Source organism: Halichoeres trimaculatus, unplaced genomic scaffold, assembly GCF_033239565.1.
Source record: "Halichoeres trimaculatus isolate MK-OKI-2021-1 unplaced genomic scaffold, fHalTri1.1 fHalTri1_scaffold_15, whole genome shotgun sequence".
Classification (NCBI taxonomy): Eukaryota; Metazoa; Chordata; class Actinopteri; order Labriformes; family Labridae; genus Halichoeres; species Halichoeres trimaculatus.
Window position 1 is genome coordinate 8,235,884 of NW_027437193.1, and position 27,787 is coordinate 8,263,670.

General features: G+C 39.5%; 1 protein-coding gene across 1 annotated transcript; it reads left to right on the top strand.

Moving 5' to 3' along the window:
• Positions 1-489: 489 nt before the first annotated feature.
• On the top strand, positions 490-27,557 carry LOC141804595 (integrin beta-1-like). The gene is made up of 16 exons (XM_074689110.1): positions 490-823; positions 14,769-14,835; positions 15,352-15,437; positions 18,729-18,951; positions 20,451-20,621; positions 20,703-20,941; positions 21,034-21,189; positions 21,382-21,477; positions 21,575-21,664; positions 21,858-21,998; positions 22,120-22,322; positions 22,488-22,726; positions 22,811-23,033; positions 23,536-23,768; positions 23,944-24,110; positions 26,296-27,557. Exons 2-16 carry the CDS (start codon positions 14,769-14,771, stop codon positions 26,359-26,361), a joined length of 2,400 nt encoding a protein of 799 aa, XP_074545211.1. The 5' UTR covers positions 490-823; the 3' UTR covers positions 26,362-27,557.
• Positions 27,558-27,787: the final 230 nt, after the last annotated feature.

The following is a 27,787-nucleotide window of genomic DNA, read 5'->3' on the forward strand; positions in this document are numbered from 1 at the left end:
TGGGTTTGTATGTAGCTTTCAGAAGCTAGCAGCAAGTAAACAACCAAGAAACTGTATGTTTTAGCTCTTTTGCATTGGTTTTATAGGGTATTCAACGCCACGGATTGTCTTAAATTAGAAAAAAACAAGCCAGATTTTCTGTTTATTTGTTAAAGTGCAAGGATACAGCACAAACTCCGTGGGCCTCTACTTTGGGGTCCTTACAACGTGGGAGCCAGCCTTTCATGGCCCCCAAAAGGATTCTGTTCACCTAGTCTATCTAAGAAAGCCATTTGTAAATATTCATAACTCAGGATAATTTCTATGTTTATAAATTACTTTTTTGGTTTCATTGGACCTGTAATGCACCAAACACGCATGCTAACCAGTATGAATTGGTTTCATTCACTACATCCGAGGTCGAGACGGGTTCACTATTTCCCGGTGTGTTTGTTCCTTCGCCCTTCATATGCCGCTCCTTCCTGTGTGGGCGGAGTCTAACCAAGAAAAAGAGGTTTGTTGAACTGTGGGATAAAAAAAATCGACTCCACAGCAGCACAGGGTACGCGACTGTAACGTGTTCAGGAGAGCCAGGGACTCCTCGCCTCTTACATTGTTTTTATTTATTGTTTCGGGACACATTTCGGTACAAAAAAGACTAACGGTCAACATCTTCGGACGGTCACCGTTTACCGCCGTGCGGTTTATTAGCTAAATCAAAGCGGACTCTGTACAGTTTTAGCTAGTCTCCTCAGTGACTGTTTCTTTTTCTTTCAAGAGGACAGTTTTTCGGGACAGATGTTACTTTAAAACAACACACACGACGGTGTACTGTACTGCTAAGGTAAGTTTTTCATACATCACAGAGCTTTTTTTCCACATCTTGCTTGTATGTCAGGTTAAAGAACGACTGAAAACACAGTAAAAGACAAAAGAGGGTAGCAACAAGGAATGCTTGTCTTCGGGGGCAAAACTTTGGGTGTGGATTAACGATAACCTAACGGTCGTTAAGCTGTTTAGTCTTTCCCTTATTCCCTTATTCTTTTTCTAAGAAGTCAACACACGTTAGTGTTTTAACGTATTTTTCCAGTACTTCAAGTCTGCCCCTTAAAACTCAGACTGGGCTTTGTACTGAAAGTGGGCCAATGAGCCGCATTGTATGACGAAAGGGCTGCATGGATGGTTAAAGCGTGAGAAGATGGTGTGAGTTATCTGCTTACATTTTTTTAAGAGTATGTGGATATCTTAACTTGTCATACATACTTTTACAGATCATATTTAGTGTTTAAATCCCACATATATGCTTGAAATCATTACAGAAAACTACTTTGGCTTGTAATGAACATGTGGCTTTAAAGTTTCTTCCTTTAAAGCTCCTTGTGAGTAGTTTTAAGCTAGCTATGTAATGCACCAGAATTGTTATTGAGGCCTCTTTATGACATTAAAAATGCAACAAGTCCATTAGTAATGAGAGTTGGTGTATCTCTTTAATTCATTTTAATGTCTTTACCATCCGATTAGGGGTAGGTGTAAGACCATGTTAACTTTTTTACACCTTTTTTTGCATGTTCCATGTTAAGGCCCCCATTAAAGAAAAAAAAGGGCTGGACTTTAGTCAAGTAACACTTATTACACATGTATTTTACAAAAACAGCTAATTTTACTTTTTTTTTTTTGTTTGTTTCTGCCTTCAAAAGTCAACATTTTATTGATTTCTATCCTCTCACATGATGGCAAACTGAAAAACTTAGAGATATGGATCAAACATGACCATTAAGCACAGTTTAAAACATATTCTTTAAAGCTTTCTGTTCATCTGACACAATATCTGAAGCCATTTAAAACATCCATCAAGCCTTTTTCTTCCCTTTCAAGTCAAGATACGATTTCAAAACCATCTGTGCATCTTTAGTTATGCGCCTGGCACTTGGTTTCATTTGTCCAGCCAGACATTTCTCAATTTGTCAAAAGATATCCTTCAACACATGCTGGGGAACCCTAAATGCAGGCCTTGAGTTACTTCAGGGTTTTGATACTCCAACAGAAAGCCAAACAACATGTCTTTGAAAGCCAAACTCGTAAACATTGAGTGAAGTTGGACATTTAAAGAACAAACCACAGCCGGACCCCAGTCTGGTCAGCTCCATTGTGGACACTGGAAGAACATAAACTGTGGTTGGATTTAAAGTAAGACCGAGATGTGTTAAAGCTTGTCATATTGGTTAACCAGACGCTCATGTCAGACCTTGTCCTCAGCTCTGAATCAGGACTGTTGACTGTGCAGTATGTGAGCTGAACAAGATCGGTCTTGTCTGCCTCGTTCACTTCCTGTACAGGAATGGCAGCCTGAGGTGGTGTTTTTTTTGCCCTCCTGTGTTGAACCAGTGTTCTGTGCTCACCAATCTCAGCTGCAGGGCCTAATTTAGCAAGATGGAATCAAATGCCACAGGTTAATTGCTAGCCTGCCTTGGCTTACAGGCAGCATCTTAATGACATAGCAACAGCATGGTATCGAGGTGAGAAAACACATATGTCTTTGATCTGGAACAGTGGATGCAGGTAATACACACCAGGCCTGGTGATTGTAGACAGGAGGGGAGACGTGTCTGTAGACTGTCGACTCCCTGCAGCTCACTAAGTCACTTCCCTTAGTTACATTGTTGTCATGTTTGGACATTTGAGCATTGCTCGGCCTTCAGCGAGGAGTGTCCGGGGCAGTCTGAGGGGTCATTCAGCATTACTCAACAGTGGGCCATTACACCGGCTTGTCAGATATGAGTCATAGATGATGAAGCTTCCGGCGATGGCTGGGTGAGACATGTGGGAAGGGTATTTTGATATGAAGGTTCATGGTTTAAACATTACCCTTTATGAACATGTCTCTTGTAATGCAGCATGGTACAGTTTTGAAAGCTTAGACCTTTGCTGTTAGAGGAACTTGAATTAACTTATCCAACCACTTCTGCTAGGGGTGCACTGATCACAATTTTCTGGCCGATCACCTATCTTTAAAAAGCCCGACCTGCTAATACCGATTTGGGCCAATACCGATTTTTATTTTTTATAACTGACAGCATATACCTTCAATGTTCCAATCTTATTTTATTGAAAACCATTGAAGAATACCTGTGAAACAATAAAATCTTTATGTTTTAACTTTAACAACCAATAAAGTGTCCTGAGTTTTAGGTCTCAGAACAAAAAGAAACAAAGGCTGTCTGTCAGACCTTTTCAGAGATATGATCAGTTTCTTGTTTTTTTTTTTATACTTTTTATTTTGCATTTTTTAAGAGTGAACACAGGATAAACCTAAATTATGTTGAACTAAATAACCTTGGTATTACAACTAAAGAGTACAATTATACTTTTGAGAGATATGAACAGTTTCATATGAAGGATGGGCCGATCCCCCCAAATTTAGGCAATTCACACCGATTGATCGGCCAGCCAATTGATCGGTGCATGTCTAGTTTCTGCTCAATTTAGACTTCTGTTGACAAAAACTTCAAAAATAAATAAATCAAAAATGCGATAATCATCAGACTTAAATAGATATATGTATGTAAATTTAAATCTGTTCATTATTTAATTTATCTTGCCCATCCCTGTACGTAAGGTACACGTGGCATTTAAAGTCTCTTAGACTGCTGAACAGTTTTTTTTCCTTTTTTCCTCTTAATCGGGTTGACCTGTTATTGATTGTGTGGATAATTTTTTTTTGTAATTATTTTATATATATTTTTTTTATATTTTTATTTTACTATTTTGTTTTTTTAATATATATATTTTTCGACTTTTTGGGTCTTTTATGTTTATTTATTCATTTTTTTACCTTCAGGGTTTATAATGTTTTGTACGTAAAAATTCATAAGTGTAGTTATTGGCACTGTTATGCACCCTAAAAATCTCAATTAAAGAAAAGGAAAAAAAATAATTAAAAAGTGATAACTCAAAATTGCGAACGTGTTGTATCCTCCAAATTTAAGCTATTTTTTTTTAGTAAAGTGTGACTAATTAGCAAAACATTTGTATGACTGTACTGTACTCTAGGGAAACCTTGTTTTATACATTTTGATTTCTTTCCCCATATATTGTAACACAGTGGTCTTTTTAGCTTTTCAAGTATAGATTAAGACTGCAATGCTGAAAGCTCAGTGTTTATCATTTGTGACTTAGTCATTAATCTTTGTGTACTGTTAAAGAAAACAAGACTTGGTGCTGGTCAGTGTAACAAGTCTTGAAATGAGAAGTCTTAAACCTGTTATTCACGAACATTGCAGAAACATAGCTATTTTGTCTATTTTCCAAACTTCAAAATACTCCATACAGCCGACATGTTGAAGCTTCTGTACATGCTAAGCTGTCAGTGTATGCAAAAAACAAGCAGAATGGGAGAAATTTTTATATTTGTTCATACATATGTTGATGATATCTTGCATTCCTATTTAAAATCTTAAATTTGAAATCTTATCTGATGGTCACTGAAAGTGGTAGGAAAAAGACTTTTCTCACCAGCTTAATTTCTCATCTTGCCTTAGTGAGCTACTAATCCACATCTTATTCATGAAAACTTTCCTGGCTGTGTTCAAAAGCTTGTGGGAATCCCAGGCGTCATTTCACAACTTGACTGTCAGCTTTCAACCAGACCCGTGATCCAAAATTATATCACGCTCACTCTCCATCAAACTGACACAGTGAACTCAGGCTTCAGGTTGGGAGGAGGTGGAAAAGAAACCACATATTTCACATACGTAGTTTTTCCACGGCTCAGTATGGAGTGAGTTAAGGAGGAATGTGTTATCTCATCTCTCCTGGGAGGGTTGTGAGATCAGGATCTCCAGCATGTGGCAGAAAAAAAACCCAAACAGAGACGGCAGATCTGTGTTAGAAATCTACAGCAGCTCCAGCTGTATCTCTCTTCAGGATCAGTGGACAAATTCTAAAGGTTTAACATCGATAGTTTGAGCTGTCAACAGTCTATGCCTCTAACATGTGTTTAACATGTTGCGGCATGTCAGAGTTTATTTATTGTCCAGCTGTTTTCCAGAAATGAGGATCAAGACTGGTCACATTTTGTGAGGCTGAAAATCTTTGAGATCCTGTTTTGGGACATGAGCAAATCACCTGGAAAAAGACACTGTCCATGAACACTTTTAACTGTTTTTACAGTCAGCAGGATGTCAGCTGGTCAGAATGCTGAGCTCAGATTGAGCAACTTCTTTTCTGTGTCTTTGTCTGAAGAAACAAACTTCACCTGTTGATACTCATCCAGTTTGATGGCACTTTTATCTTCTATCTTAAAGGCTCTGTAACAGATTTTCTTCTCTTGATAAGGAATGACTTCTGTAGCTTTTCTTCATTGACTGTGTTCACAGTTAAAACCAGGAGTTCTTCCTCCTTCAGCAGCTTGTCAGTGGGGGGAAAGTGGGGCCTGGGTGTGGTTAAATTAAGGAAATGGACGGAGAGTCCCGCTGAGTTGTTTGGGGACCTAATGGACTGAAAGTGGACTGTGACTTTTAGCGGCAGGTGGGGTCTGTCTGGCTGACCGGGTGGCAAACAGAGCCTGAGGGGGATGGGTGCTGAGCTTGTTTTGTGGACTACCAGATGACCCACATGTGGTGATTGCCACTTTGTGCTTTGCTTGTTTCTCTGAGGAGCTCTCTTGGCACCTCAAGGCAGCATTTGTCTACTCAGGGATGGATTATGTTGCAGACCTGGGACATTTAAAGTTATATATTTTTCATATTCAAAACACCCAAAAAGCCAGATTTTTGAAGAACTGGTTCATGTTGTCAGGTTAAAAAAAAGCATTTAAAGAGCTGCCTTTGGCTACTTAAGATTTTTAATGTGTAAATACTAGGGCTGTGACTTTAACGCGTTATTTAGATTAATTAATTACACCACACATTAACGCGTTATAAAAATCAACGCAAGATTAACTCATGGGCTGCCAGCCATTTCAGAACATCTTGAACGATCTTTTAAGACCCAAATAATAATGTTTTCTATGACCATGTAAACACCAAAGTTACTTAAGAAGAGTTGACTCTCTTCTTTTATGTCTTTCTTCCTGTTTTTGGTCCAAAAAATAGAAATATCAAACTTTTTTGGTCGTGTTCATCTAGGGCGCTCCATCCTTTGATCCTCTCCAGGATCTCCGTCGTCTTTTCTCATGATGGCGCCGCTCTTTCTCTCTGAACTACAGCGACACATCCTCAGTTCGAGCGTGAGCTGCCTGAACTTTTCTGACTCGCAGCGCCTCTGTCATCTCACATTTCTCCTAATATCCATGCTGAGCTCTCGTCCAAAGAGCGCACCACCCACAGTAGTATACGAGCAGGATTTTGATTGACAAGCTCCACCAGACCCTGCCTCTCTTCGCTGAAAAATATAATTTACTTCTATAGACGCTGTAAACAGTAATCGAATGTCAATGGCAGTGAACACAGACATTTTAATTAATATTGTCCAGATGAAAAAAAAAAAGGATTTACAAATCTTCTCTTTTTCATGTATTCATTCCATTAGTCACACACTATAATTTTGTAATGCCCTAGAATTCAAATTCTTTATGTGGGGACCTTAAGCAGATATAAGATTAAAATGTGATTAATTAGATTAATTAATTACAAATCCTGTAAATGATTAGATTATTTTTTAATCTGTCCAAAAAAAACATATTCTAACCAAAATAAACAGGATTTTGTTGTTTAAACTTGTGTATGAGAATATTCAATAATTTAGTCCTCTACAAAATCTGTTTGAATTGAAAAGTGTTGCTTCTGATGTTGAATATTGATGTGATTAAAATGTGATTAATTAATTACGATTAATTAATTAATTACAAATGGCATAATTAATTTGATTTTTTTTTTGTTTTAATCAAGTCCCACCACTAGTAAATACACCTGAGTTGCTTGATTGGTTAATGCCCAAGTCTGGCTAAAACATGTCACACAGAATCATCCAAAGTTGACTTCTCAAAGCCTGGCTATCAGACCCAGTTGAAGCAGTTAATCTTTACTCTTACATGTTTGCACCTCAGCTGGCACCAAAATAGTCAGGCATTCTGCAGAGGCGCCAACAGCAGAAATGCACTGAGGAAGTAGGGTGGTGAACAAAAATCAACAGGGGAAAAAGAAGAAGAAGAAAACTAAACAATATAAAAGATACAGAGCATAGTTCAGCATACAGCCAATAACTTGTCATTTCTTTTCCTGTCCAAGCCATCTGGGAGGAGATCCAGTCGCAAATGTATACGCCCTCATGTAGTACTGATTAGTTCAGTTACCACAGTGAAATTTGAGGAACAAACTGTTAATGAGAAGTTATTTTCAGCTGCATTCAAGTTCCAGTCTCTGAGTTCAGCCTGTTATTAAAGTGATGGGCTAACAGAGCCTGTGGCTGATCAGGGGTGGAAGAACTCTGTCTGTGGTGGAGGCTTTGTGGCGACGGCATCTAAACAACAACAAAATGGAAGTTGTGTTGTTAGGTGGGTGTTGGATCCATGTGCACTTCTCTTTTCCAGAGTAGAAAGTGTACGCACCCAGCAGGGTTAGAAATGCACCGCGGCTGACCTCTGATCCCATGAAACAAGGAACAAGCGGGAAACCAGCTGTGGCAGCTTTCGTGGTAACTTCCAGTTTGATCTGAGTGACCAGTGCATGAAAAAGGAAGTTCTGAATTAGCTTTATTTGTTGTTTTTTTTGTTGCAACCAGCTCACTCATGAATTTTCACCCCAGATACAACAATGAGACAGCAGACAGCTTTAGATAATGGGATTCAATTTCAATTTTCTGACTGCAGCACATAAATGCTATAAACAAACCCATATGGGGGAACATAATGAGGCCTTTTTGTTGAGCTGTGGTCATCCAGTCAAAACATGGACTTTGTAAAGGATGACTAAACACTCACAGATGTGTTTTGCTCCACCTTTGGACAGCATCAGGCTTGTCTTTTCAAAGCCATATGAGCTGTAGCAGCAACATCAGGGCAGCCCACAGACCGGCTGTTAACAAACGGACATGTCCGGACTGCTGGCTCTTTATTTAACCAACACAAAAACTGTTAACAGGAAGTGGTGGCTAACTTCAGATTATCTGCAACTTTCCTTATCAAGAGGAAGTCTTCCATCCCAGACTTTGCGCATTGAGTTTGTTGAAAGAAGCTGATAACTTCACCAATAATGCAAAGAAAGAGTGAAGAAATTAGTTGTTCAAATGTTTTTCAACACAGACAGCTGTTTGACATTGACAATAGGGCTGCAACTAACGATTATTTTAGTCATCGCTTACTCTGACGACTATATTTACAAAAAAAAGGCTGAGAATGCATAATAGTAAAATTTGCAAAACCAAACATGCCTTGTTGTTTTAGCTGATGACTATTGTTAGCTTAGTGATATATACCAAGAAACAACATATTTGAACAAAATCAAACTGACCAGATGCTACATTTATAAAGTATAAAAAGTGATATGAATGTATTGTCACTTAAAGAATCAACAGTATGAGCAAAATTACAGAAAATATATTATTATATCATCAGATTAAGAACTTAGTGGGCCAAAAAGGCAAATAAATAAAAACGTGTCCTCAATCTTTTCACCTGAAGGCCAAACAGTTCACCATCTCTGCCCTACCACTATCTGTAGCAGCTAGCGCTAATGCTAGTGTTCGTTAAATGGACTCCTCGTGGTTTTCAAAGCAGGGGACAATTTAATAAAAAGACTAAATGAGTCCTAAAAGGCATACCATGCATTTCTCAACATATGAAAGGCGTGTATGTGGGATTTTGTAGCTCCCCACCTTGCTGTTGAGCTCCCCCAGCTCGTCATTGTGAGGTCATTTTTGCAAATGTTGCATTTAACATGCTGTCAGCTTTTACCCGGTGTGAAAAACTCCCAAACTCAGAAATTTTTGGTGGACAAACAGCTTTCTCTGGCTCTGCCATTATTATTTGTAATGGCATAGTTTATTTGTCTCCCTCACCTGCAGGCTCGGCTTCTCTTTCGATTTGTCGTTGCAGCCCTAATTGACAACGAGAAGATTTGGCAAAATTTTTTATGGGAGCAACCTACATACCAAGCTCTGTCGCTTGTCTTTTAAATGCATGTTCCTTACAAAAGTGGCTCTATTTAAAAGTGGAATGGACAGGCTTTACAAGGGCATAAGATTTATTGCCAAGAAAAATTATTTTGACTGAGTAACAATCTACAGAGCTTAATTTATCTGCTTTTTTTCTTAATATAGATATGGAATAATCTAAACAAGCTTTTTAATCCACACAAACAGTGACTTTCCTTTCCTTAACTCTGGTTAGCCCTCTGCTACCCCAGAAACGTCAACCAAAGAATGCGACTGTCAGACAGGCAAAGAAGTCACACAGGCAGTCAATTATTCACAGCACAGCTACATGTGTTAGCAGAGGAATGCACTGTGTGAATTTACATCAGAGACAGCTCTCCTCAAGGTCCCTGAGGCGTGCTTTCAGCCTGCAGATTGAATCAAAACGCCTCTGACCCGACTGCTGGACTATAACAGAGAGAGCCGTGAAAGATTGAGTTTCAGCTGGCTCACTCTGGCAGCTGTCGGAAGAAATTCTTGATAAAACATTTGTCTGGGTCTGAGGATGACCTCGCTGGGTTCAGAAATAGCTTAAAACAAACAAACAAAAAAAAAAACATCCAGCTTATTGTTATATGACCAAAAGAAGATAAATTTATAAAAGTATATAAGCTAATTGAGAACCTTAGAGTCTTAAGAGTTTTAGGTGTTTTAAATGATTTAAACTGTTCATTCAGTGTGGTGTAAAAAGATCTGATCTGTTTCCGTCAAGCCCAGTCCTACATCCACCCTCTCCTTCTTAACTTTGACCATACAAAGTCATAGCAGGCAGGGAACAAAGCCTGCTTCTCTTACTGTAAATATTAGGCTCTCAGGTCACATCATGAAGCCGACTCACAGACCCGCTGATGGAGGAAGAGAGGAGGGGGGCAAAAAGGAGGATGAGTCAAGACTTAATGAAAGGAGTACGCTCTGATGTTTGTTCACAACCCTTATATTAACCAAGCAGACGGGTTTGTGTCTTATCTCTCTGCCCTGGTTCAGTGTTTCCCTCTGTCTGTGAGGTGGCCTCACATGGGAAGTCAACTGATCTCTCTGCTGATATTAAGGACAGATAAAGAATATTAACTTGGCTTTAAATGGGGGATGTCACCATGCTTTTCCATTCAGGGTCTAGACTAATTTAGAAGGTTGTTTTCCTCTGTAGCATGTGAGGGAAATACAGCGTCTTTGTTGAGGGATCAGGTGATTGAGTGACACACAAAGGCGTTTGTCATAAGAGTTCATTTCGCCTTTCTTTATCCAAGGCAGAAAAAGAAAAACAGACGAGAGGTTCTTTTCTTGTTGTCAAACACAGATTTATATTGTTAACTTGTTTACAAGGTCACTTTCACTGGATATTTATCAGCTCCTGTTGTGTATTGAGTTATAAGTTTTCAAGACTTAGTCGGTCTGTCTGCCTGAAGTTGCTATCAGCTCTTATCAGCTGTGAGGTCCACTGGGCGGAAGCAGCTTGGACTTAAGTAGTCCACCATTTCCGCTGAATAAGTGGTGTATCCTCCTCCCACTGCTAGAAGAGTATCGAGTCAAAGAAGCGACCAAGCAACAAAAAAAGTATTTTTTTAAGACGAGGAAAAAACAACTTGGATGAAACAGCGAGAATGTAGAAGTGTCATCATCTTAGATTCAAAATGTTTACAGCGCCTGTCAAACTCAAGGCCTGTGGGCTAAATGTGGCCCACAAGAGCAAAAAAAGTCTGATTGTCTTATAATAGTGAAGTCAAAAGGGTATATTGACCATAAACTACGTTTCCCATAGTACCTACTAGGGGTGTAATGGTGCATGTATCCGTGCCGAACCACTCCATAAGGCCGTTCGGTTCGGTACAGTGCTGTATTTGAATGAGTACAGTAAGTTTATGTTAGCTGATGCGCATGGCTCTTTAATATTCACGTGCGTACTCGTCTATGATTGGCTGAGCAGGGAAGGCGATTTAATATTCATGAGGAAAGTGGTCTGTGATTCGTGCTTTGCGATCAGGTGCATATCATGTGGATGTGACGTCTCACGGTGAGCCAATCAGAAGATGAATATCAAAGAGCTTCAGGAGCTTGTGTCTGAATTGTGCATCATGGCTGCTGCTAACGACCAACCGGAGCTTGAAGAGCCTCCCCCCTCGCTGTATAATTGCAAGTTTTTGGTTTAATAAACATGATAAACAAGCAAATGGTTTTGCGTTGTTCCATACTGTACCGAAAATGTACCGAACCCTGACCCTAAAACCAAGTTACGTACAGAACCATGATTTTTGTGTATTGTTACACCCCTAGTACCTACTGATTATGTTACCTGTGAAGTGATGACATCCCGCCACTAGATTGCAGTATTTTCCCATCAGTACCATTTTCCAAACTAGTGGAATTGAGAAATAAAACAATCATCCCAAAAATGTCCAGGAAGAGAAAAGTTGATGGACGGCTGTTTTAAGAAAGATGAGAAGGCTAACATGTTTGTGTGCTTTAAGGAGAAAAACAGTATGTTTTTTGTGTTGTGAGGCCGTGGCGGTTGTCAAAGAGAACAATATACGTTGGCGTTTTGACACCAAACACGGAGCTTAGTGTGTCAAAGTTAGCCTACAAGAAAAACAACAAATAGTGCAAGATTTAAAATGCAAACTGCAATCGCAGGATGTGTTTAAGAAAGCCACAACCAAAAACAACACGGTAGTGAAAGCTAGCTTTATTGTGGCTGACGAAATTGCCCGCACTGCAAAGTATTTTTCAGAGGGTGCTTTTTTAAAGCAGTAGTTACATTTATTTTACATTACATTTGGCTGGATTTTATTCTGTTTTACACTAACATCTGGCCCTTTGAGGCCAACAGTTATGCTGATAACACCCCTGCTTTAGAAATATAACGATACATAGCTATAAACAAAATCAATTACTGTAAATCTGGGCTGTAAGTCACATCCTTAAGACAGTGACACAGTCTGTTTTGGGAGGGTTTCCAGAGGGAAAGGGTCAAAGTAGTGTAGTAGTGATTTTATAATTGAGGGGTGAAAAGTTCAATAAATGAAATGCCTGAATAAAAAAACACACTTTATGAAGATTATCTTTGTTAGATGAGAGAAGGAGAAAATTTGAAATAGGATTTTTGCACCCTGATGCTCATTAGAGAAGTAGAAAGGTAGAAGTACAGTTATCTATGTTTTTGTCTTTGTGGTGCACACATTAACTATACTTGCTCAAGTTATCAGCCCCAAAGATCATGTCTAGAAATAAAATGCCACTGCCTCCTGATCTAATGCCACTCTGTGACACAGAGGCCCCGCTTAACTCTCAGTTCCTCCCAATCTGTCAGCCTTCTGCAATTTGCAGCTCTTAGCAGGACAAGCCCTGAAGCGGTAAACAATCTTCTGGAATGCCAGGGAGGAGCCCTAATGGTGTAGAAAGTCTCTGCAGTTGGTGTGACTTGAATCCTGTGAAGCATTTTGCAGGAAAGTTTTTGTCTTTGTTGCTTAAAAGTTCCTTGAGTTGAGTTTTTGTTCAGTAGTATGTTTGTTTTAACAGTTCCAGGTGTGCAACAAAAACTCTGTTTCTGTGATTACATTTCCACTTGCAGCGTGATGCTATATCTCCACAGCTCTTAAGTGAAACCAACATTGTTGCGTGTCATTAAGCCCCTTTCACAGGATGTGGTTGTTTGGTAGAGGCATGTACCCTCTGACCCACAGCACTGGAGCAAAAATACAGCTTGGGACAGAGCATCTACTAAAGGGCATGAAAAAAAAAAATCTCATGGTTCAATATAAGATTAAATATCCTTGTTTGACTTTTGTGTAAGTGGAGATGGCACATTATCTGTTTGCACTTTTGCGAAAGAGACTGATTGAGACTCAACTGTCAACCCGGCACTGCAAAAAAGTGAAATCTTATCAAGTGTTTTTTGTCTTATTTTTAGTAAAATTGTTTTATTAAATTTGATATGAGCCACATTCAACTTACCAGACAATAATGAGGTCTGAATTGCTTGTAACAAGTTCAAAATCTGCCAATGGAATAAGAGAAATTAGCTAGAAAATTTGCTCAAAACTAGAATAATGTCTTCATTCAAGAAACTGTACAAGATATAAGATTTTTTTTTAACTTGTTACAAGCAAGTCAGACCTCATTTTTGTCATTAAATAATTTAAAAAAAGACATTTTTCTGGACTGGTCAGTTGAATGTGGATCATATTAAGTCTAACAAGACATTTTCTACAGAAAATGAGAAAAAAACTAGAAAAGCACTCAGAGAGCGCAGACCTCCGCCAAGCACATTGTGATTCTCATGCAACACTTAAGTCCTACTTTAATGTTATACTCCCTTTTCAGCAGACTGTCTGCTACAATTTGGTGTTAGTTGCAGGTTTGTATAATAATGTGTTACCTGACAGTGTTAAAATTATGATGAGCCAGTACATATTTCATATTCTGCATCTTAGTATCCAGAATATTGCCAGGATCTGGATCGTACTTTTACATCTGTCAGAAATTATGGTGACCTTGTCTTGCATTGTTTTGCAATGCAATCTGACCATTTATGGTGGAGTTTTAAACACGTGGTGAAAACAGTCCTATCTCACATTGATAAAGAATCCTTTAAAAAAATTCTGGATCCAGACCAACTCCAAAATTTCATCACTTCTTCCTTATCCCATTTTGAACATCTGAAAATTTCATAAAGATCTGTTTGTTAGTTTTTGAGTTATGTTGTTCTTAGACAAACAAACAGACCTACAAACTCTCTAACTCGACAAACTCTAAGATTTCAGTTTTTTTGCCGAGTGCGTATAAATCTGACTGAGGTCAAACACACTGAACATTGAACAGTCTTTCTTAGTTTGAGGATTGGGCAGACAGTCCAGGAAGTGTGTCAGTGGAGCTGTGGGAATGGCACAGATTCATGAGATCTGAATTAGCCTGACCAAATATGGAAACACACATGCATGAACACACATCACCTCTTTCTCTGTTTCCTGCTATCAGTTTCTGGCCTTGTCTCATGATGTTTTTTTCCTGTACACATAATGATCTCCCACCAGAACTATTCACCACACAGTTACTTTGAAGACTCTGGTCTTTGTTTGGATCTGTTTTTGGTGCTGTGGCTGCTTGGTTAATGCCTCCCAGCTCAGCTCATTGAGGTTCATGGAGCAGTCTCATGATGCCAGTCCACCACAGTTATGCTGCTCCAGCATGCTGTCGAAGTGTTGGTCATCCTAAAGCTCTTTCTGCTCTGCTGAAGTCATTACAAGTTTGCTGTTAGACTCAGAAGACGGGAAATAGATCAGACAAAACACTAACAAGGGTAAAAGTGACTTTTTTCTCTTGCCTGTTTTATCGTGTTCCCAAATTTTTCTCCTGTCTTGTGAAATCTGGAATGCCCTGTCTGGCAAAGAAACTACAGTATGAAGGCCTGTAGGAGCATGAATGTTTCCAAACCACAGTCAGAAACAAGTATGGGGTATGTTGGTTTGAGAAAGAGCTGATAAACTGACGTCACTGATTGTGGGCAAACCATTGCTCCACATTTGGAACATACCAGTGTTAGTTAAGCTTTCATAAAACATAATTTTAAGTCCAAGTAGCGCTAAATGTAGATCTTTTTCTCTTCAGTCACAGCTCCCTCTGCTTTCATCCTCTAACCTTGAATTATTTTTATTTTCTCCCTACAGATGGATCTGAGGTTACTTTTGATAGCAACGTTATCAGCAGTCCTTGGTGGCAGCTGGGCACAGCCAGGTAAGAGCATGTGTCATTAAACTGCGCACATTTCCCGGCTTTTCTTATCCGAACTGTTAAATATTGGCCAACCAATGGGTATGACACATTTCCAGCTCTGTAAACACACTGACCAGTGCGCTGCAGTTATTTTAGAGTCTATTGTTAGACATCTTGTGTGTTTTTTTCCTTCCTGGTCTTGTTTTCATTTACAGTTTGTCCACACAGCACAGTTCAGTACAGTACAGCCATGCTTTCACTTCTTAATTCTTCAGATTTGGTATTTCTCCATTCATGCTTTAATGACAGTGTGGGCTGTGTTGGCTTGTGGTGGGAGGCTTTTTTTTTATTTTTTATTACAAGCTGAAGTCATCGTTTGGTGAGCTGCCTCGAGCTTTTCTCAGCATGACTCAGTCCAGTGAGCTGGGAATAGTCTACCTTTTCCAGCCAAAACCCAAAGCTGCTTTCAATCAGTGTGCTAATGGAAAGTCTGTTTTGTCATCTCGGCTAAAAAGGAACATGTTTTGTCTTTTTCAGAGGCGAGCATATGCATCAAGAGAAACGCACAGTCATGTGGGGAATGTATCCAGGTCGCTGAGTCGTGTGGATGGTGTACGGATGAAGTGAGTTGAATCAGTAAAGCGGGCTCTGATGAAAACAACTGTATCTAGATGATCTTTCTCTGTGGGTGTGGCTCAGTCAGAGGTTTGTCTGGAAGTGTTGCTCAATGGTTGCATTGAACAAACACAACCAAGAAACCCATCTGACAGTTATTATCCTGTACATTATGCAATCTCTAATGAATAAACCAATGTAGTTTAATATAAAAGATTGGATAGAGACCATCAGAGTCATAGTTCCATGTGTTCAAACAAATCAAACTACCACAATGTTTCCACAATGTGTTGAAAGATTGAAGGATGCACAATCTTACTCTTATCTTTCAAGGCTGGGAGAAGTCCTGAATCAAGATGTTCTGCCTCAGGAAATGTGAATTTTATAACATTATCAGTTCTATCATTATGTAACCAGTTGTGTAAGAAAACAGGGATCTGAAAAAACATTGTTTCTTTTTATTTGAGGTGTCTGACACCAGACAACCAGAAAGTTTGATTCACTCACATGGGTGTGGTGATTGTTTAGGGAATGTTCTGACATGTGGTTAACAACCTCAGGTGGTCATGTAACCTTTATTTTGTTTTATCCTCCAAAATCGAAAGACAGACAGACATGTGTAACCCAGGAGGCTAACCCTAACATGTACAGTGTGGGAAGAAGGACAGACCTATATTAGGGAGTGGTTTCATAAACGATGAACACTAACAAGAACGGCTCCTTCCTGCCTGGGGTCTACACTCCTTTTCACTACGCTCTGCTGGGTAAAGACACCTGGTGCTCCCAGCCCAGCGCGGGTCCAAATCTCTAGCCAGACTCTTCTCCTCTGTTGTGCCCAAATGGTGGAATGAATTACTTAACTCTATACAATCCGCAGAGTCTCTTTCTACTTGAAGAGATGTCTGAAAACTCATCTGTTCAGGGAACATTTAAGCATTAAACCTGACCCTTCTCCTCTATGTCATCAGGGGTAGAATGAGTCAGAAAGTCTCAGACTCGGGATGGGTGCCTTTCACATTTGAAATCATGCTGTACCAATGCCAGGTACCTGGCAATGGGTACCGGTGCTCAACGGTACAAATTTTTGGTAATTTTTGTGTTAATGTGGTAAAAAATATCAATTTGTTTAGTAATTAGATATATATTTTTTTCAATTAAACATATTTATTCTTCAATATATAACCTTGCAATGCTGTGTTCATGTTCACCATGGAAAATCACCTACTCTTCCACTTCCTCATAGTCACAAGGTTGCATTTGGGTCCCTAAACATGGTACCTTTTGAATCGGTATCCGATACTTTTGACAGAAATTGGTCGGTACCTACAAAAGTATGTAGTTCGATACCCATCCCTATTTCAGACTCAGCTCTTAGTGAATTTCCAGCACTAATTTCTGAATGTTGTTGAAGGTTGAAGTGTATTGTTGCAGCAATTGATTGTGGTTAGTTGGCTAGATTATTCTACATTATTCAAAAAAGAAGAAGAAGAAAAGAGATATCCTGAACTTAATGGCAGCCCCTGCCACCAAATAACTTACAGCACTTTGTCACACTAACTAGGTTTTTCCTTCTGTCTAAATTCTTGCTTTTGTTGTACATCCCTTTGGACAAAAGTGTCTGCTAAATAAAACTGTAGAACTGAAGAGAAATATAGCGAGGATAAGCTCACCTGGGCTCCAAAGGCTGGTGGCGTTAAGGGAAGTGGCCGGCCCAAGCGTTATTGTCGAAGTTCAGATTTTATTAGAAATAAGTTGAGTCTTGACAAAAAGCAAAGTGGTTTCAAACCAAAGTGTTGTCTGTCGAGCCTCTAATGCCCAAGTGCGTCTGATGCATCAATTCCTCCATTTTTCACTGTTTGAAGCCACTTCTCTAAATTACAATAATGTCTTAAAGAGAACCGAGCTGGCTAGCAGTTATAAAACCAGTCCGTTAGTAATAGGTATTTATTACTTAGAAGAAATAGAAATATGAAAAAGAGAAACACTAGTAGAAGTTCTTATGTTATCTATCACACCTAACACGTGGGTTTTTTTCCCTTCAAGGTACAAAAGTCTTCCACTTTCTCTCTTTTTTTTAACAAAGACAAGACAACCACAAAATCTCCATCGATTGTAACCATGAGTGCAGCTACTTTTAAAAAAGACAGAGAACTTACACTAAAACAAGTTTAATGTTATAACGTTGCTGGTGCCATTTTTAGCATTTTTTAGTCTGCAAAATCAAGGTGATTACTTGAGAAAAAGGCATCCATTTTTAACTGAACTGAAATCAGCATTGTCTAAACACAACGTAATCAAATAAATAAGGAATCCAGAAGTAGTTGAGTGTGTTTGTTACTTTACCTGCTCGCTGTTTTAATCAGAGGGGGTGAAGTATTCTCATACAGTGGCTTCATTTAGTTCAGTATTTTTATTTTATTCTCAGATCAACCCAAAAAGAAAAAGTATGATTTAGATGTGCCCTGAACTGAATTATATAAATACTCTAATTAACATATTTTTGGTATGCTTCTCAATGCTGAAACATGAGTTGTCTAGTTTTTAAATGTTGCTGTCAGTGTTTACTGATGTGCACAGAGGAAGGCAGGAAAAGGAGTTTTCTCTGCACCACGTGGTTACACAGGAATTCGGTCAAAGCTCTGTTCTTGTTTTGACTGAGCTCATTGTCTCAAGTTTCCCCCACTTTGCCTTGTGGGATATCATGTGCATCCAATCTATACACTCAGTCTGTTTCTTCTCTTTCGGCCTTAAACAACAACCTGAAATGAAAACCATACCAGGGATTGATTTAAGGTGCATTATTGATCCTTATTGAAGTGCTGATTGTATTTCGAGCATTTAAACCTTCAATAGTCTTTGAAAAGGACTCCAAATTATTGTGAAATTACAACCTATTATATTGATATCTAAGACTCCGTATTGTCCTCTCTCTTGAGATGTTGATCAGTGGACTACTTTACCAGTTGCCAACATATTTCTTTATACTGAGGAAATTCTTATACACTTACAAACATTCCCACATGTTTCTGCACACACCCTACTTTGAGTCTGGACTTATAATTTGTGTGTGTGTGTGTGTGTGTGTGTGTGTGTGTGTGTGTGTGTGTGTGTGTGTGTGTGTGTGTGTGTGTGTGTGTGTGTGTGTGTGTGTGTGTGTGTGTGTGTGTGTGTGTGTGTGTGTGTGTGTGTTGGTAAGCCTTTTTACCTGTTCAACTTTGATTGAAAACATTCAGTATCTTGGCGTCTTGTCGAATGTCATTAAATCTTAATCTCACAGACTCTTTTCTGCTTTTTCTCAGAACTTCCTCTCAACAGGTGAGCCTAAGTCGGCTCGCTGTGACGATCTCAAGTCCCTGAAGAAGAGAGGGTGTGCTGTTTCCAAAGTCGAGAACCCACGTGGAAGCAGCACCATCGACAAGGACAAACCTGTCACCAACCGCAAGAAGGATGTTGCTGAGAAGCTGAAGCCTGAGCAGATCACACAGATCCAGCCTCAGAAACTCACTCTGACACTCAGATCTGGTGAATATTTCTTCATCATATTTTGCAAAGCTCTAAATGAGCTGAGGCAGTTCAAATGATACAGACCACTGGAGTTAAGAGAGAAAATCATCACATGCATTATGGGACAGCTGTCTATTTAAATAACGCCAGTTAAAACAAGATATACCCATAGACTGTTTATAGAAAGGAAAGCATGGTTCTGCCTTTACCATTGTACAGTTTGAAGCCAAAATACCCCCATCACAGGCACAGTCATTTTGCGGTTAGAGTCTGCGCAGTAGGGCAGCTAGGTCACAATTTTATTTTATTTTATTTTTTATTTTTTCTGAAGGTCTATTTTCTTTATGACGCGCCTTAATATTCCTGAAAAACCATACGTGACCATAGACTATATAAAGAATGGCTCTGCCATTTACCATTGGACGGTTATGAAGCCAAAATACCCCCGTTACAGGCGCCACCATTAGCAGCATCTGTGTACAGCCAGAGTCTGCACAGTAGAGACTGTGAGGGATTCTGGGAGAATCTGAGTGGAGCTGGGTGCCAATTTTTTATTCTTTTTTCAAGAGTCTAATCACTTCTTGACTCTACCCCCTGACATATTTTACTACCCCCGAAAAAAAAAACACATAAGAACGTCAGCTGTCAATCATTGTTAAACGTGACGCAAAACCTTGTTTTTAACCTCTTATAACTAATGAAAATGAAACTCTTCTGAAAAAAAGAGGACTTGAATACAAGGCAGCCAAATGATATATTCAAATCACCACAATAAACGGACGTGAGAAGCATTTTTACAAGGTGTATTAATTTTTCAAAGTTTGACCACAGCCCAGCTGGAATGACTGGAGGGATGTTTTTTTTAACCTATACTGCAGCCAGTCATCAGGGGGAGCAGTTTCTGTGGCAAACCCACTTCGACGTTCTCTCTTTTTTTTTTTTTTTTAACTTGTATGAACTTGACATAAAACCTTGTTTTTAATGTCTAAAAACTGACGAAAAAGAACGTTTTTAGAAAAAAAGAGGACTCCAACACAGTGCAGCCTATCTTCACAGCACATCACCACAGCATACAGATGGGAGAAACATTTCTATGAGATGTATTTGTTTCATTTTGACCACAGCCCCAGTCAAATGAATGGGGCAGACAGAGTTTTTGACCTGTACTGCAGCCAGCCACCAGAGGGAGCAGTTTTGTGGTGACCTCAATTCAAGTCAAGCTGAATGACATCCATGTTTTTTGTGTGTGTTTTTTTTTAATTTAGTGGAGTCCTGTAGAGCCAAATATGGCATTCAACAAAAGTTTTTCTGTCTGAGCCTTTCACAAAGATGAGTTTGAACATTTAAAGAGATAGTATGTTCTATTTCAAAGCTGCAGATTTTTTTCTTTTTTGTTTGTGATGTCCTCTTTAGTCAGACTGAACCTGGTGCAGCTGTAAAATTCTGAGCCACTCATCTTCAGTGGTTGTCTCTATGTTTGAAATGCCCCCTAACATCTGCAATGTCATTTCTTCAAGGCGAGCCACAGACTTTTGACCTGAAATTCAAGCGTGCTGAGGACTACCCCATCGACCTTTACTACCTCATGGACCTCTCCTTCTCCATGAAAGATGATTTGGAAAACGTGAAGAACCTCGGTACTGACCTCATGAAGGAAATGCAGGCGATCACCTCAGATTTCCGGATCGGTGAGGAAACTTGAACTTGTGTTTAAAGTCTGTAGTTTCATTGATATTTTACACCCATGATTAAAAGACATTCCCTATTAGGTTTTGGCTCATTTGTGGAGAAAACGGTCATGCCTTACATCAGCACCACGCCAGCCAGGCTCCTCAACCCTTGCACGGGGGGCCAGAACTGCACCAGCCCCTTTAGCTACAAGAACGTCCTGAAGCTGACAAACCAAGGAAACGAGTTCAACCGTTTGGTCAGCCTGCAGCAGATCTCAGGAAACTTGGACTCTCCAGAGGGAGGCTTTGATGCCATCATGCAGGTGGCAGTCTGTGAGGTAAAAGAGAGTTTTGGAGTATTTTATGTGCTCTCTCCTGGTTGTGTGTTCTGCTTGTGCTAAATTAGTCTTTTTTCTTTCTCCTCTTTTAGGAGCAAATTGGCTGGAGGAACGTGACTCGTCTTTTGGTGTTCTCCACTGATGCTGGTTTCCACTTTGCTGGTGACGGAAAACTCGGGGGCATTGTCCTGCCAAATGATGGGAGGTGTCACCTTGAGAACAACGAGTACACCATGAGCCACTACTATGTATGTATTTAGCCATTAACTGAATAAGAAAAAAGTATTTCTAGAGATTTGAAGAAGCATTCAAGCTGTTTCATTCTGCCTTTTTTACATCTCTGTTTGTTATTGATGAGCCACATGTGGCCAAACCAGCTGGGATCTGAATTCTTCCTGTCATTACTGATGCTTTGGTTTGTTTCTTTCTGTGTGTCACAGGATTATCCCTCTATCGCACATCTGGTTCAGAAACTGAGTGACCACAATATCCAGACCATCTTTGCTGTCACTGAAGAATTCCAGCCTGTTTACAAGGTGAGCTTTTTGTTTTACCGACATAGTATTACTTTAAAAAAGACGGATTGATTAAACAAATGGCTGATTTTTATCATTACTCTTGTTTCTATTTCAGGAGTTGAAGAATCTAATCCCTAAATCAGCTGTGGGCACACTGTCCTCAAACTCCAGTAACGTCATCAAACTCATTATTGATGCGTACAACGTGAGTCCAGACATCATTTTTCATTCATGTAGCTGAAGTTTTATTTTTCACTTTTTTGTTGTTTTTCTTAAAGAACTTGACATATTTTTTCTGTCTTTGCAGTCGGGTAAAGTAATTCATGTTTTGTGCACAAAGGTGCTGTGGCTACTGTGCAGGTAGAGCCTGTAGTTACTGTTTTTCTTGTTTTGGACAGTCTTTGTCCTCTGAGGTCATTCTGGAGAACAGCAGGCTGCCAGAGGGAGTTTCCATCACCTACAAGTCCATCTGCAAGAATGGTGTGGAGAGCACAGGAGAGAACGGCAGAAAGTGCTCCAACATTTCCATCGGAGACGAGGTACAAAGGAAACCATCTTATCGGCTTTCTCCAAATTGAAGAAAATAAAAAACTTATACAATTGTATAAAGTATGAGAAGATTCCTTTTAATAGTTTTTGATCCTGTTTTGTTGTTTCCAGGTGTTTTTCAAGATTTCCATTCAATCTGAGGAGTGTCCAGCACATGGCAAGACAGAGACCATCAAGATAAAGCCACTGGGCTTCACAGAGGAGGTGGAGGTCGTTCTGAACTTCATCTGTGACTGTCAGTGTGCCAAAGACGGAGAGCCTGACAGTGAGAAATGCTCTGAGGGCAACGGCACCTTCGAATGTGGAGCCTGCAAGTGAGTTTAGAAGAAAACGTATTGACATCAATTAGTGCAACTGAACCCTGTAGCCTCAAAGTGTGTTGGTTTCTAATTTCCAAGCAGAAGTTTAAATTCTTCCTTGATTAAAATGTTGCACTGTAGAGAAGAGAAAAAGTTCATCTCCCCTGTTTTCTCTGTTAGGTGTAATGAAGGACGAATTGGACGTCTTTGTGAGTGCAGCAAAGATGAAGTGCGGACAGAAGACCTGGACGCTAACTGTAGAAAAGACAACGGTACAGATATCTGCAGCAACAACGGTGACTGCGTCTGCGGCACTTGTGAGTGCAAGAAGCGGGACAACCCTTCAGAGATCTACAGTGGCAAGTTCTGTGAGTGCGACAACTTCAGCTGTGACCGCTCCAACAACAAGCTGTGTGGAGGTGAGCATTATGAGCCGCCAGTATTCATAAGACTGACAGTTTTACATCCATGCCTGCATTAGTAACCCACCTCTGCTTTAACAGGACATGGACGCTGTGAATGCAGGAAGTGCATCTGTGAAGCCAACTACACAGGCAGCGCCTGTGACTGCTCACTGGACATTTCCACCTGTCTTGCCAAGAATGGACAAAAATGTAACGGCCGGGGTGAATGTGAATGTGGAATCTGCAAGTGCGACGACCCTAAATTCCAGGGCCCTACCTGTGAGATCTGTCCCACCTGCCCGGGCGTCTGCACAGAGCACAAGTAAGTGTCATTGAAGGCTGGGAAATATTTCAAATACAGCTCACCACAGATTTTATTTAAAAAAGAAACAACACCTTGTTTTAGAGATTTTATTCCACTGAGGTAAATTTTGATGAAAGGAAATCCAAAACTAAAAGACAGATGACTTGATTCATAGTGGATTTTGTAAAGTCAGGGCTACATTGGTCAGATTATTTGTTGTTTTCTCAAGTATGAATGATGTTAAATGAAATTTTTCCAACCTTTGAGATTAATCAACAGACATATTTTGAAATATGATGAATTTAAAACGAGCATATCACCTTGAAGAAAGTATATTTTGTATTTCATCTTCACATGTTCCTCCATGTGAAAGTGCTCCAGCCTCATTGTTGGGACAAAATATTATCAGTAAACACAATGAAGGACAATAAAAAAAAACACTGGTTCAACAGTTGAAGAGACTTTACTTTCTGTACCATGAAGTGTGCGGTGAATTTATCCTGAGTCCATGTTTCTACAGGGATTGCGTTCAGTGCAGAGCGTTCGGTGGCGATGACAAGAAGGAGGAGGCCTGTGGGAACTGCAACTACTTCGACTTGTACAAGGTGAAGGAACGTGAAAACCTGCCTCAGCCCACAGACCAGAGCTTCCCACTGACACACTGCAAAGAGAGAGATGCCAATGACTGCTGGTTTTACTACACCTACGCCATCAGGAACAACAGCAAGGAGGTGTATGTGGTGGAGACTCTGGGTATGACTGGATGTTCTGTTGATTACATACCGATTTACAATTGATTTACTATAATCTTTTTTTATACAGAGCATTGTGTAATTTCTTCTGTGGTTACTCCTTATTGATATTTGCTTCATGATCTTCATCAAAGAGCTTCTTTGACTTCCTCTCGCCTTGTATTTCTCCATTTCAGAGTGCCCAGCAGGACCTGACATCATCCCCATCGTGGCAGGTGTGGTAGCAGGCATCGTGCTGATCGGCCTCGCTCTGCTGCTCATCTGGAAACTGCTCATGATTATCCACGACCGCCGAGAGTTTGCCAAGTTTGAGAAGGAGAAGATGAATGCCAAGTGGGACACGGTGAGTGAAGCATATCATAACATAAGAAGAACAAAGTATGGGAATCTAAGTCAAGTAACAAATATTTTAACCTTACTCTGAGCATTTTCAGCTCTCAAACTTTTTTTGTGGGAACTTATCAACTGTAAAGACATGAGCATAAAATAAAAGGGATCTAAAAACGAGAAGGAGATTTGGTCAGTTCAGTGCAAAGTTCCAGCCTTTGGCCCTTCACTGTGTCCTGGATCAACCTCAGCTCAGGTTTGTTCAGTCCTTATTTGCTCAGGGAGCAACCTCCCCCTCAGCTAGCAGTGCTGCCTCACACTGTCCACTTTGAACAACTGCACGACCATATAAGGAAATGAATCAGAAAAAGAGGAGGGCTGCTGGGAAGCTCCATTCCTGCTGCAAACTGAGAGGACCTTCTGAGCACCAGCTTGCTCTTCTGTGGGAAAAGGCCTCGAAAGAGTCGCATCATTACATCACTAAATACATGTCTCATTTCTAGGAAACACATGATGCAGAGTTTATAAACACAAGTAAATAAATTTGTCTCTGTAAAGATGTTTTTCATTGAAATACATGGGAAAAAGAGTCATAGTCAGGATTTACTTTGCTCTGGTTTTGTGAAGTTCATGACTTTTGCCCTTGACCCAAAGAACTTGTTCCTCTGTGGTTGTGATCCACTGAGGAAACAATAGGAGCTAAGTGTAGTCAAGCTTTGACATGCCCTCATAAAAAAGTAGAAGAAAACATTGAGAACACGAGGAAAAGGTACTCCCAACCGTGTGGGAGGAGGAGGTTTAAGAGTCAACCAAAACATAAAACGGGCCAGTGAATCCATAGTGTGTGAGTAAGGCACACGTCTGCATCAAGGTTTTGATAAATTTAAAGTTAAGTTTCAAAACAGCTTTTTAACCTTAAACATCTGGAAACACAGGCAAAGGAATTTATTAAGGCTGCAAAATAATATATTTTAAACCCTCTAATATTGAATATGGACACAAGTTATTACTCTGTTGAAACTGAATTAGACATGAAGACAGTACACTCTTTTTTTCTATTTAGCTTAATTGGCTTTCTTTGCCACAACAAAGTTTTGGGTGGTGTAATTTTGGCATCATCTTGATCCCAGTGATGAGTTCCTACCACTCTGAAACTGTTTTTTTTTCTGGCTGAGGTCCAGATCTTTGGTATTCAGAACACAAAGGACTTGTTCCAGTATAGGCAATAGCCCCAAACCAGCCCTGAAACTGACTCAGTGGAAAAGCAGAGCATGTGGAAGTCACACCAGCTGTGTTTATGACCTGATGGCAGGAAACAAACATCACAGGCAGCATTTCTACTACACTACCATTGTAAAATGTTTACTTCATTAGAAAGTATAAGAGAGTAGATACATTGAAATCTCTTATAAGTTGCTTCTTTTTATCAGCTGTTCTATGTTTCCCCAAAGCTCTTCTGAAGTTTTTTTTCTCTCACTAATTTTAAATAGAAACAGAAGTGTAGCTGTCCCACTGACTATTACAGGAAATGAACAACACACTACAACAATTGAATTACCGAGTAATAAAACTCTGAGTTCCCTGGAATCAGTACTTTCCTTGAACCAGAAACTTTTTCCAGTTTAGGATTTCATTTATCCTCTTTATTTTCCTTCTGCATGTTAGCAAGGGAACCCCATTTACAAGAGTCTCATAAACCATTTCCAGAATCCAGGCTATGGGAGTACAGGCACTGCTCATTAGGTCAAAGTTTGTATCACATGTTGCATGTGTAACACTGCATGAGCTCTCTCTGTGTAGAGCGCTGTGTTCAAACTAAGCTGACTATGAAGCAGGGCTGCGGTTAAATAAAGGCTTGGTGACTGCATGTTGTGAAAACAGAGAAGGAATATTCATTTTGTATTGAAGCTGGTGTTATGTATGAAGGGAAGGAACTATTTGAAGAACAAGGCTTTTAATTGAAACTGGAAATATTAGAGCAGTCAAGTTAAAACCCTGTATGCTTCGATTTGGTATGTTTTAAGGTTTTAGATGAAAAAGAAGAAAGCATTTCAGAGATGCTGGCCTTTTTCTATGTTGCATCAAGTGTTGGCTTCTTAATGATAAAACTTTACAGGTAATTTTAGGTTAAATAGTTTGTTAAAAAGTTTGCTATAATCCCAGCTGTTGTCATCACTCTTGCTTTTGTCTCTCCTCCTCAGGGTGAGAATCCCATCTACAAGAGCGCCGTAACCACTGTCGTCAATCCAAAGTACGAGGGCAAGTGATGGAGCTCTGCCTTCTCTGTGACAACACTGTATGGAAAGAAAATGGGCCAGGGTGCAGGGAGGGAGGGGTGGGTTTTTTAATGCTCTCACTGTTTGTTTGTTTTTGTGTTGTAGTCACCAAATGATAGCAAAGCAATTTGCCACTATTTCAGTTTGTTTTTTACTAACTTTTTTATTTTCTATGCATCATCTGAATTGTGTACATTCTGTATAAATATGGGGTTATTGTATGTTTTTTCTGTGCTGAGCTTGAGAGAGTGTGTTAAACTGATTTGTAGTTTTCTGCCACAGGACTGGGGAGGTAATGAAAAACCTAGCTGTGCCTTTTTAAGAAAATAAAAAAAACATCAAGCCATTAGTGTTTCGATCAGAGGTGAATTGGATGTTGATAATGGGCAGCAAAAGAAGAGTAGCTTTCCAAATTAGCATATACACAATGATGAGTGGGAGGTTAAACTGTCGTTTGTCGTGTGAGCAAAGGTCTCACTGAGTCTCTAATCATTTTGACTGAGCAGATACCTCTCTGTGTAAATGTTTCTCTGGATTGAAACTCCTTAAGTGTAGCACCAGTTGTGGTAGCATTGAAATGTGTACAGTATGTTTTGGTTTCTGTGTTAAGCCATATATGTATTCACTGAGCAGGATCTAAGGCGTAAGTACAGTTTTTTTTTTTTTATCTAATCCATCTGAACAATCAATGAAATGTGTCTTTTTGTCTAGAAAAGATGTTTTCTTGGGCTACCTTTTGGAAGTAGAGGACATCAGTGTACAGTAGTATTTACTGTGTGGCTCCAGGGTTTACTCACTTAATTTAAAGCCAACTCAGGTCCTTAAGTCTTTACAGCAATGCCAAATACACAAAAATCTGCCTTATTGCTAACTTAAGTAGCTTTTTATTGAAATGCCTCGTTTTATTTGTAGGAAATGAACTATGGTTGGGTCCAACTTTTTCTACATGTCTGTGATTCCACCTTTTGTGGTGCTTAATCAAGCGTTTTTTAAGAAAAAGAACTGGGAATAGTGTTCATGTACTTGAGTTTGAAACATCAAGGAGTGGATCTCTAGATCTGTGGAATTAGAAAAAAGGTTACAGCTGTCACCAGTGTTTTTAAGTGCCTTTTTTATTTCAAAACATTCACATTTGCAATTCTGTATTTCTGAAATTATTTATTGAATAAACATTGGAAACAGTTTACCCCCAAATTTCTTGATAACTGTTGCGTATGAACTGTCTCTTGAATGTTTTATTCCATTGTTTGATGTTCTGAGTGTTTCCATATTTATATTCCATAACTGTTTACAGGTGTTTTTGGGTGTGAAAATACTACGTCAGCTAATCTCAGGACAAATGCCTTTGGTTTATGCCTTTCACATCTCAATGAAAGCAGTGAAAATATTCAGCTTCTTTTTTAACAAGTCAACAATT